The 12,107-nt window shown below is 48.8% G+C and overlaps 1 protein-coding gene across 1 annotated transcript in view; it reads right to left on the bottom strand.

Moving 5' to 3' along the window:
• Positions 1–12,107, bottom strand: part of CPS1 (carbamoyl-phosphate synthase 1) — a 177,872-nt gene that overhangs the window by 137,885 nt on the left and 27,880 nt on the right. The window contains exon 3 of the mRNA XM_040703530.2: positions 5,751–5,855. Coding sequence (XP_040559464.1) covers positions 5,751–5,855 — 105 coding nt within the window. The remainder of the gene's footprint in view (positions 1–5,750; positions 5,856–12,107) is intronic.

The raw sequence follows: 12,107 nt of genomic DNA, 5'->3' as shown, positions 1-12,107 counted from the left end.
ACACTCTACCTTTAACACAAACGTATTTATATCCCTCGTGTACCCCCTGCATTTGCCTAAGGGCTTCAGAGAACTTCTTCCTGGCTCTGGAGTGAGAATTATCCATGCTGCTACTGGAGAAGTGACATTGCTTGGTTCAGGCAATGCTTTGTATGAACGTAGGGGAGAGGGAGAGCATCCTTAGCTTCTCCCTTAGAAGCTGTTGAGGGGAAAACAGGACAAAATGGCTGTTGATATAGTTGCTGATATAAGGCAGAGCCTGTTTCTGCATCACCCACAAGGCTCTGTATTCCCAACTACTGCTCAAGCCAGCTTTCACACCTAGCATGGTGATCTCTACTGCCTTCTCCTGTGGCAGAGCTGCTTAAAGGTACTTCTGTTTTACCTCGCTCCCCACCTGTTTCTGCCTCCATGCTGCTCTTTTTAAGGAAGAAGAAGAGTGGTAGCTTTTACTCTGGATCGTTTCAGGACTCCAGTTCATTGTATCACAGCAAGGGGGAGGCAAAATGCAGTGTGAGATCAAGGCAAAACCTTCTTAGCCCAAGGAAATATGCACCCTCCGTGCTGCTCTTGGACAACAGCATCCTGGGAGAGCCCCAAAACCAAGCTCAACTCAATATTAGGGTAATCTAGATTTGAAGAGGTCCCAGCAGATGGGGAGAAGAGGAATAAGGTATCTCATATAGCATCCAACTCCAGAGATACAAGAGCCATTTGTCTTTACCATTCTGTGCTGAACAGGACACCTCACAGCCAGCCCAGCACCCTCAGATGCTGTGCATCCCCTCTGCCCCTTCCGAGGAGAAAATACAGCAGATTGGGTTATCACAACACTGCACTGAATGGTCCCAGTGTGAGGGTGGTGACGCACTGAACAGGTTGCCCAAGGAGGCTGTGGATGCCCCATCCCTGGAGGCATTGAAGGCCAGGCTGGATGTGGCTCTGGGCAGCCTGGTCTGGTGGTTGGCGACCCTGCACATAGCAGGGGGGTTGAAACTAGATGAGCACTGTGGTCCTTTTCAACCCAGGCCATTCTATGGTGACCATGCCATTGACACCCTGCGTGGGTGACAAGACGCAGCTCAGCTTGCTCTCGGTGAGGAAGACAACCGGTGACGGAGGAGGCCCAGAGGTGCTCAAAACAACTGCAGAAGCCTTAAGAAGGGAACATAATCCTGCGCCTGTGTGGAGCCATTTAGCTCCATCCCCTCATGGCTGGGGAATTTCTCACCGGCAGGACACGCGTCAGACTGCCCTCATTTTGCGGCTGTTGCAGTTTGCTGCAGCATTTGCAGCGATCTCAGGCAGTAATCAAATCTGCTGGTAGTGCCTCATCGTCCCTAAATCCCATTGGAGTCTGGCCCATAAATAGTTACGCTACAGCATGCAGCTGCACGCAGAGCAAGAGCAAATGTTCCACTCAGCGGCTGCTGGCTCTGATCGGGTTGAGGAGTTGATCATGTTTCCACCATTTGGCTGAGTTTTATTATAGCTGCCTCTCCTTTAAGGCACACTCCCACCAGCGAAGGGGAGACCACAGCACCACTGAGCACCACTGGCTCTGTGCTGTATGAGCAAGTATTGAATTAATGCCTTGTGAAAGAGAGGAGCAGTGCTATTAGTACTCACTTTCCTGATTTGTGACAGTGAGGGAGAAATTAAGAGGCATTCCTCACGGCAAGAAATGTCTCTTGGTATCCTCTCCTTGCTTTCCTCGCTGTAAGATTTAAATACGATGTGCATAAGCCCAGATCCTCCGCATCTCCAGTGGAAGCCTCTGCAGGACACAGACAGCAGAAATGAGGGCTGTGCCAGAGCTACACACAGCCTGACACACATCTCTCACTGTGAAAAGTTCACGCTGTGCCCGTGCAGACAGGCTGAAACCTTCAGAAACTTCAGATGATGGGAGCTGCACGTGCCATCCTGCTCCGGCTCCTGATGCGAACAGGAACTATCTCACACTCCTATTGAAGGTAACTCGGGGGGCTCTGTTAAAACTGGGAGAATCAGGCTGGATTCAAGCCTATAACGTCTCAATGTGATGCACCGACAATTCTCCAAACATCAGAATTCCATCCAAAGGGAAGAAACTCGGAGAACAGAGGTTGGAGACATCCGAGAGCTGTTCCAGAGAGACAGCATAGAAGCATAGAATCATGAAGGTTGGAAAAGACCTCTCAGATCATCTTGTATGTTTCAGTGGATGTGTCTTCCCTGGACTGAGGCTCAGCAGACAAGCCTCCTTCCCCTGGCTGCAAATGCCAAGCTGGGGCTCCTCCAATAACTCATTTGGCACTTCACTGCTTCGCTTTTCTCCCACATCCTTAAGCTGAGCAGGCAACCCTGAGCTGCCCAGCACTGGAAGCTCACAGGAGATGTGGGCTGTGAAGGTAGGTCCAGGGAACTGGGCGCAGGCAGAGCGTGATCTGTTATGAAGTGGACCAGGACCCTGCCCTCTGCCAGCACGCAAGCCTATGCCCTGGATGAACTCTGAGGAGCACGCAGCCCAGCAGCAAGGAGACTGCCACCAGCTCTTTAAAGAGATGGCAAAAGGCTGAGGTGCTTAACTTTGTCACCACAAAGGTCACCTGCCTGCGTGAAAACTGAGTTATAATGAAATGTGCCACGTTTGCTGGCCAAGGCTGTCAGAGAGCTATTAAAAACAGCAGGGATCTCTTGGCCATCTACTCCACAGCAGGGCAGGCGCCCTGGCTAGCTGCTGGGCATGCCTTCTGCAGCTCCAGCTGAAGCACTGGACGTAACCTTTAGATGTGACACAGGGCTGGGAGTTTCGCATGGGCATGAAATTAAGGCTGAGAGAAAAGACAACAGAGAAGAATCCAAGCGGCAGTTTGTGACGTCCGTGGGAAAGCAAACAGCTCTGTCCTTCAGAGCACACTGAAGGCAGGAACGAAATTAATGCATGCAAAAAATAAAATATGAATAGAAATAAGGCATACCAGGGTGTCCTCAGATCCAAAACAGAACTGGAAAGCAGGCTGAATTGTGACCTCCTTAAACTGAACTGGAAGCAACAGATTCTCCATCTGCGCTTTCCAAAGGGATGAGCACGTGCTGTTAAGCACTGGGATGATGGTAACTCAGCCCCCCCGTGCCCCCAGTGCTCTGAAAGGAAAGGTGTGTCAGACCGCAGATCAACCATTACCAACATCCAAGTCTTCAGAGGTGGCAGCACCTCAATGTGCAGGGTACCACAGTCTTATTCAAACCATTTTCCAGCTCTCCCTTGTGCCTTGAAGCCACCTACCAGAAAGCTTGGCCATTCACACCTTTGCTTTTACCCTCCCCATACGGTTGTTTCCCATTAGGTTCTTTCTTTTTGAACCCTAATGATGCACCTCACAGTGTACAGCACACTACACGTTCTTGAGGCCCCAGAGACATCACGTGGAGCAGAGGCAGCTGTTGCTCACTATTTACAAACCCACCCATAGTGACAGAGTTCCAAAGTGAAGTGATCTGAGACACGTCGAGTAGAAGGATGGATGTTCAGTTCAAAAACCCATGAAAGGAGGCTGCTGGTTTTCATTAAATGGAGGAAAGTGAAAAGAAAAACCATGCTGTGGCTTTGAGTTTCTCTTCCCCTTTGGAGAGACTGGACTGTAGGACAAAATGCTCTGTCGAGTTAATTAGGAACTGGGGAACGCCTGTCCTTACCTCTACTGTGCAGGTGGCAGATGTACTAAATCAGACGCATTGGGGATACTGCTCAGCGTTTAGCACCCTTGGGAAGGAGAGCCAAGGGTAGCAGCCAAGGGCGAGCAGAATACTTGCATCAAACGTTGAAGTCCACAGCAGAACAACTTGATTATTCTTTACATTCTTACAATGATAACAACACCATATAAAATCTTGGTGGAAATTGAAGCTTTCAGAAGGGGAGATAGAAACCCCACCTTCGTAACAGCAACAAAAAGAGAACTGGAAGAAGTTTAAAGGAGAAAAAGGAAAGAAAGTGTTGCAAACTAAACAACCCAGCAGGGCCCGCAGCCATACTGGAAGCTTCCTTGGAGGTACCTCCAAAGCCATGGTCCAAAGGAGCACAAGCCCTAGTGCATGATAAAAGGTGGGTTAGAGTCTCAGTTGATGATCATAAAAAGCACAAACGGAAGAGATACTCCCAGCTAACTCCTGTCAAATACCAAATGCAGCAGGCACAAAGATGGGATTCACATCTCCCAGGCTGGTAAGTATGGCAGCATTAAATGTACAGCTGCCCAACTCTCAAACCTATCCTATAGGAGCTGTGTTAAAATGACACTCAGCATGGGAAGAGGGAGGCACTGGCTGCAGGTTGTTAACATTACAGCACTTCCTATCCCACCCTTGGGAAATGGACCCAACAATGTGGAGGTTATATCCAAGTTCCACTCATAGTGACAGACAGATTTCTGGATACCTCGATTTTCAGAACCCTCAATTACTTCAACAGGATTTCATCACAATATGAAATCCTATGCGCCATCACAGGGAACAAAGCAGAAGTCAGGAGACCCTACGCCAAGCCCCCCAAAGGTTATAATTTGATTCTAAGCAACCTCCTTGACCCTGCCAATTCAATTCGCATAAGCACAATAAGAGATTAATTAAGACAGTGCCTTCAACCATCATCTGTGTGTAACATTCACAGTGGCAAATCAAACACATAAAATACATTCATAACAGTTTCTGGAAGAGAAGCACTGGCTTCCAGTCACTGCAGCACATATGGTTTGGTGCTACTGCTAGTTAGAAGCACTCAAACATTCAGCTAAATTGTTTACTTTAGGAACCTACAAGGAAAGAGACCCAACTGCACACGCCACAGGAATTCTGCCAGAAAACACATCACGGATAAAGAGGAGCCAAAATGAAACACTGGCCAATGCCTGCCAGCCAGAAACACTCCACACAGCACCTGGGGACAAAACGGATCACGTGGGCCCCACATCTCAAAGCATGAGGCCTGCCAGGGAACATCCTATCATCCTCCTGGGGAGGCTAAAGCTATGAGGCATTTGGGCTTGCAAATGTAGAGGAAGATCCTCTGTGTTGAAACGACCTGCGCTGCATTTCATCACATCGGTTCCAAAACATGACTGGCATTCTGCTCCCCTGGGACTGTACAGGTATCATAGGATATCAATCGGAAAAGCAGATAAATACCTGCAGCCAGCACTTCATCTCAACACAAGAGATGAAAGCATGCTTGAGTTCTGCAAAAATCACTCAGTTCCTTCCTCTGGGGATAATACTGTTGCATGAATGCAGAAAATACACTTCAGAACAGTCACTTGAATTTCTAATTTGATTCAATTTAGTTGCCCTACATTCTTTGGCAACGACCTTCACCAGATCTATTCACTTGACACGACTTCTTCAAAGGACCTGATGAGAACTAAACATGAAGCTTCAGGGACCAGAGATACTTGGTGGTCTACGAGTTAACCACAATGGCCCAGATTTTAAATTGAGAATAGTTATCTTGACCCATCCTTGAAAACTCCAGCGACTGAAATTCATTTGCCAAAAGGGATGGATAAATAATTTCTACGTGGCCATTTCTAAGCAAAAAAAAAGAAAAAAAAAGTGGCACGACTGATTTAAAGAAGTTGTAGACGTGGAGTTTGTGTCAGGGTACTCCTGCATGTGGATGTGGCAGCACCATCTTCCATGATCCAGTCTGTCACCCATTTGCTTTGGAGTCATCAAAGCTACAGAAGGAACGACTTCCTCATGGTACTTACCACTGACATTTCAGACTGCTCCTTCCACAAACATCCATCCAAATGACTGTGGCACTCGGGGTCCAGCTGCACTTGCTGTTCTCACTTGCATGGTTTGAAATTGCCCTAGGAAAAGAAAAAAAAGGGAAGAAAAACTTATAAGGAAAAGGGTTAAAAATAAAGGTTGCACCTGCAAGTGCGCACCCCACAGCCAACTGTTGAAGCTCTACTGACTTAACGAAGCTGCTCAGGGGAGATGAGTTTGGGGCTAAAGTATTTGAAGATAACAGGCATTTCTGAACTACCTCTCGAGATAACAGTATCCATAAAGTATGTCATCAGCCACTCGCTGGCAGCTCTGAAGTCATCTCATGTTGCAAAGCAACTGACTTTGACAGAAGTTTAACAAGCAAGAAGAAAACCTTGGGGCTGCCCATTTGAGCAGAAGTGGTTCAGGCTGAGCCCTTGCTCCTACCACACTCTGCAGGTCAACTGCCACAGCCCTGAATACGTGCATCTTATAGAGAACAGCAGCTTTCAATGCAATAGTCAGAGTGCTCTAAGTAGAGGCAGAGGCAGCTTGCACTGACTGCCAAGGGCCCTCCCACAGAGCTTTCTTTATGCTGGAGGTGCCCCCGTGGCCACAGGGTCCCCCCGGCCACACTTGCAGCGAGGGGTCACCGTGAATCTCCTGCTAACAACCTCTGATCTCATCGGTCACACGAGAAGCAAAGTGACATTCTTGAGCATCACCGTGTCGCTTCTCTCCCTACAGCTAAATAAGGGGGACAGCACCAGCGGGCTATTTAAAGAAGGCCAGCAAAGCTATTTGACATCCTGGAGGAGAGGCCTTGCACACATATACATTCTTGCTCCCCCCCAAAACGGGCTCACAGCTTCACCGTGATGATTTCAGGGCCTTACCAAGAGCTGTTTTCTCATGCAGAAGGAAGGCAAAGGTGCTATGAGCTCAACACAAAGGCCAAGTTCCACCACAGATAGCTTTAAGTGGCTTGGTCAGGTTTGTGTGGGGGGGGACACGTGGTAGTGCTGGAACAAAGGCAGCTCAGTGTGTGCTCTGTCCCCCAGACAGCTCTGTAATGGGTTGCTGAGTCTGCCTGCTGCTATTAAGGCCATCATGGAGCACACATCATCCTCTTGTGACTTTTCTGAAGTGAGGCTCCTTTACCTGCTGCCTGGACACCTCCTTCCCAGCTATGGTCAGACAGTGGGAACGAAAATCCCCCTGGGGTAAGAGGAGGTGGTGTCATCAGAAAACACCAGCTGATGCTCCAGGAGGAAGCAAGCCCATAGGCATCAAGCTGGTGGCAGTGCTGGCCAGAAGGCCAGCCAAAAAGGCACAGTGTAGACTCCACCGAGCTGCCTCCAGGGCACGCCTTGCCCAGACACACAATAGTCTCAGATCCCCAAACTCCCAAAGCAAAATGTCACCTCTGCCTCCCCATGTCATTCTCCACCAGAGCTACTTTACAGGCAGCAATAAATACACTAAGAGACACAGGATGCTCAGAAGCTGAGTGATTTATGAGAAAGGAAGTGCTCCTCAAATGCTTGATGCTCATTTGCATCCAGTCAGACAACTGCAGTAGAGATTATTTTCACAACACCATGTGAGAGAGAGAGAAAGAGTGCACCAAGATCTGCATATCATGTAGTGTTTAATCTCCACATCTAAAACCACACAGGGCCCACAGTAAGGAGGCCTGCTGGGGATGTGGTATACAGTGCTGCTCACCTACATTTCGGATGCATTTTTTCCAAGGCATTTGCACTTCAGAGTTGCCCTGTAACCTACGAGCCAATGCTGGTACAACCACAGGGGAAGCAAAGGCCAAAAACAACAATCAAGTGTTTTATGGGACAGTGAAAAGCAAACTGCACAGAGTGCTTAGGCAACCTGACTTCCTCCCTGGAGAACAGTGATGCCGGGAGGGTTTCTAACAGGCTGAATGTGAGCTGAAGGCAGTGCAGAGCTGCCATCACCACCGGGGAGCCGCTTCTCTCCCCCAGCAGCCCTCCTGGTGTGCAAGGGGGATGGAGATGCTCAGAGCTCTGAGAGGAATGCCTTGTATGTCTCAGTGCCACTTGCTGGAGGACGCTGACATCGTCTGGGACAGAATTAGAAAACCTTGAGCAGGAGGGCAACCAGGCACAAGTGCTAAGTCAGCCAGAGGCTATATGTGGCACACCAGTTGCTGCCCTCCCTCCCTCCTTCCCTCCCAGCCCGGGGTGCATGTACACACACTTCCCCCAGCCTTTCTCAAGCATTTCCCATGCAGGTAAAGGGCAAATGTGCTCTCTCAGACCTCCCGTAACCAAATCCACTGCATCAGACTTGTGTTTTCACATATTCATTCCCTTGCCTGCTCCTCTGAAGTCATTTGACTTCAGCCTGCACCACTGACACCCCATCTGCGTTCGGGCTATCCGTGCCTCACGCCACACTTGGAGGAGCCAAGAGGCGAATCCTTCCTCCTTAAGCACACCCACCGTCTCCCTTTCACTTGAGCCCACAACCCAGCCTTGGTGTTAGTCAGACAGCACCACCTTATCTCCCACCAGCTGTAAATCCAGCCCTGATGGTTGGTCACACTCCTGCAGTCACCTCCCTGTGCCTACCCCAAGGACAGGGCAACCTTTTGTCTTAAACATCTTCTTGAAGACTCGCTCCTGTTTCTGAGCCTTGGACAAAATCCAACAGCAATGCACAGCTACACGTCTATACAAACAAACTCACAGATAACCTCATTTGACCAAGACAGCCCCAGACACGCTGACCTAACCATTTATTGTGCAGTTCTCCCACAGAAACTTGTGTCCCATGGCCGCCATCGCCTCGGAACCAGCTCTGCTTCCCTGTATCCAAAGTGCCTCGTACGGACAAAGCCAAATCACTGATAGAATAATTAGGTGCTTTAGGACAATTAGGTTGCACGCAGTCAGCACTGCAGCCTGAAGAGGGTATCTTGATAAATTGCTGGCGGCAGATCTCTGCCTTGTTACCTTAAGCCTGCAGTGAAACGTGGGAGAATCAAAGCAGACAAATGGGCCAGCCAAGGCAGCCATCTCCTGGTGAAGAGAGCACAAGAATCTCAGCAGCATCTTGATGAGGAAGAATGCATGGTGAAATGGAGTACTTATTCCCTCAAATTCATTATGAATTTGAGTAACTCCAATAACTGCCTAACAGCCCAGCTCCCTTCTGCATCTGGTTATGTTCTTATCCCCAGGTAGTCCCCCCTAGCAAGGAGTTCCACAACCTCACTGGTGCAGGAAGAAACATGGGTCCGGTGTGCTAGTTCTGAATTCCCTTGTTTGGTTTCACCAAGGTTCTCCCTGGACGTCCCTGTAGTTCCCGTGGCTCTGGGTAATAATGGGATCACCTCCCTCTTACTGATGGAATAAAGTAGGTGGTTGTACCTGGGCACAGCTTCTAACTGTTGCAGTGCTTCTCAAAGCTCGATGCTTGCCAAATGGTACGTGTATGCTTACGGCTTTGCCTGCTGACACTGCAGCCCCCCAACCTTCGCTGGAGGAACGCAGCAAGTACTTAATAGCAACAGGTGTCAGACAGGAGTTTAGCACAGGAAACGAGGGACACGTCGGACGGCTGAAATGATAGATGATAACTGGGCATGGGACAGCAAAATGGGACCAAACCAACTGCATTTTCAGGTATTTTAGACAGTAAAAGACAAAAGGCTCAAAGGGAGCATCCAACAGCTCCGTAGCTTGCTCACTACCCATATGGGTATTCATATGCCCATATGGGATCTCATATGGGAGATCCAGCCTCCTGTTCTGGTGCTGGAATTTAAGCCAGCACCTCCCTCCTGCGAAAGGAGCAACCAGCTCCCTGAGCTATATACTATCCTCAGGCAGAGCCACCCTAGTTGAGACTAGATCAAAAAGGCAGAGACTTAAAAGGCATTGCAGAGGGATCACAGCCCTTCCACTCTGGTGCTGCAATCATTACCCATCTCTGTGACCCCGGCCTGGAAAAACAACATATTTCATTTCAAAAGCGTCAGAATGAATCACATCAATGCTCCAGAGGGGAAAAAAAAAAAAAAAAACAAGATAAACCATACACCTCCCTTTATTAAATCAACTGAATTTGGCTCAAATGCATGGAGCTTTGTGTTGGCCAATACTGTATCTTTATCAAGCTTTTCCAAAAGCAGGCGAGCATCAAGCAAGTAGACCCAAGGCTGCGTTTCCACGAGCGACAGGATTAACAGAGCAGTGCACCCAACAGAAGGCTTTCCCTTTGCTAGATTTTTGGGGCCTGATGAAACCCGAAGCCCTCTCCCCACTCACAACGCCCCTCCCCTGCTGCAGGATTCTCCCGCAGGAGGAAGGCAGCCCCACACTCCCCAGGAGCTGCAGATGCCAGCAATATCTCACATCCTCAGCTGCTGCTGCTTTCCCTTAGAAGTGGATCTGGGCAAATCCCAGCAAGTGTGAGGCTGGGGGTTCGCTCAAGTGCTTGTGCTCACAGGAAGAGGCTGCTAACAGCACGAGAGGAGCCATCCTGCTGCGGCAGCTGCAGAGCACAGGGACACATCTCCACGCTTTGCTCCCAGGGGACAGGCAGGCACACAGCCCACACACTCCCAGGGATGTCCTGGGACACATCCAAGCTTGCTTGGATGGGCAGATAAACCTGCAGCCTCCTATCCCAAAAGCAGAAACGTGACAGGATTCCAATCCCTGACCTAACTAACAGGTGAAAGAAGAACCTGCCATCCCCTGCCTTCCTTGCACTTACCCTCTCACTTGATCAAGATACTATTATTTTGTGGCAGCTACTTACAAAACCTCTTTTCCTGGTGACTTCATGTCCCAGAACATTTGCCTGCTTAGGCCACGCTGTGCAGAATCAGCATTAAACTCATGTTTCATTTTTAGAAACCTGTCTTCTTTATTTTAAAATGCATTTAATGGTGGCTTTTGGGCTTATTTCATTGCCAACCTCCGGGTACTGCAGACATTACTGGGTCGCCACTGATTCTTCCTTGCAAATACTTACAGTTCTCATAGTGTAGAGATGTACACACACACACACACAAAATAGATTTCCTATCAAGCTACACGTCCAGAATTCATTTCTGGTGGTGGATTTTGCCGAAGTTTGGCTTGAGCAACATAAGAGATTGGCATCATACATCAATGGCATCTGGGCTCTGAACACTGCACAGCACAGTTCACGTGACAGAAATAACTGCCCCATCAAAGGCCTTGCACTTGCTAGCACGGAGCTCCTGGAGGCTGGAGAATGAATGGGACAGGGAAGGGCAGACAGCAGCCCTGGGTTTCTCTGCAGAGGATCTCAATCATACACACCAGGGGAAACTATCAGGTTCAAAAGGGTTAGAGAAACTGATTTGTTGTGCTGAAAAGAGTCTGATGAAAGCAGAAAGGCTCCTGCTCAAAGCTGTCTCCCAGTGAGACCGGGAGAGCGCAGGGAGCACGGAGAGCCATCCAGAGATGGAGGGGTGGAAGGATAAACAAGAGGCAAAGGATGGGCAATCAGACAGGGGGAGAGCAGAAACATCTCCGGTGCCTGATGACTGCTTTCCGATCGTAACTACTTTCTAATGAGGAAACCTTCTGTGGGGAAAAACATCACCCAGCTGATCTCCAGTCATCAGGAGCTCAGCTTATTCGAGGGAGAGGGGAAAAGATTGAAGCGGTGTCTTAACGTGATAGAAAGGAATCATCAGAGCAGCTGAGAAATGCTCAGGGTCCGGAGCGGCGCCTTGGCTGAAGGTACTGCAGTGTTTTCCTTATTTGTCTGCTTTATTTTTAAACACCCAGAGCCTTTGCTTGATCAACACTTCCCTGTAAATGAAGGAAGCAGAGGAGGAGTGCGGGACTCTGGGGAGAGAGGCAAACAAGGTTGGAAATTGATGATCTTCCCAGCCATGAAAGTCAAAATGCCTGCTTGAAACCAAACCCTCCTGGAGCACTACGCAGGCATGGGGCAGAACGGGAGGGAAGGAAAGGAGATTTATTACTTCAGCGGAGTTGAAATTCAGATGAGAAAAAAGAACCGTTCAATCCATGCCCGAACGTCAACAGCAGGTCTGAAAGCGGATTTGTCACATTTCCCCTCTACTTTTCACAAAGTAAAAAAAAAAAAAAAAGAAAAAAAAGAAAAAAAAAAGCAGAGGAGGTGGCCGGGGTTTTTAAAGAGGGGGGAAAAAAAGGCTCTGAAGTCCCTTGATCTTCTGAAGCCCTGAACTCTTATATTCCATTTATAGCCCGAGCTGGAATGACACCCCCCTCGATTAGGGACTGTCCAATCCAGCTGCATGTGTCAGGATTGTACAAGGCACTAAGTGAAATATATAT

This window comes from Gallus gallus, chromosome 7 (genome assembly GCF_016699485.2).
Source record: "Gallus gallus isolate bGalGal1 chromosome 7, bGalGal1.mat.broiler.GRCg7b, whole genome shotgun sequence".
Taxonomy (NCBI): Eukaryota; Metazoa; Chordata; class Aves; order Galliformes; family Phasianidae; genus Gallus; species Gallus gallus.
The sequence above is the reverse complement of the archived record's forward strand: the minus strand, read 5'-3'. Positions and strand labels throughout refer to the sequence as shown.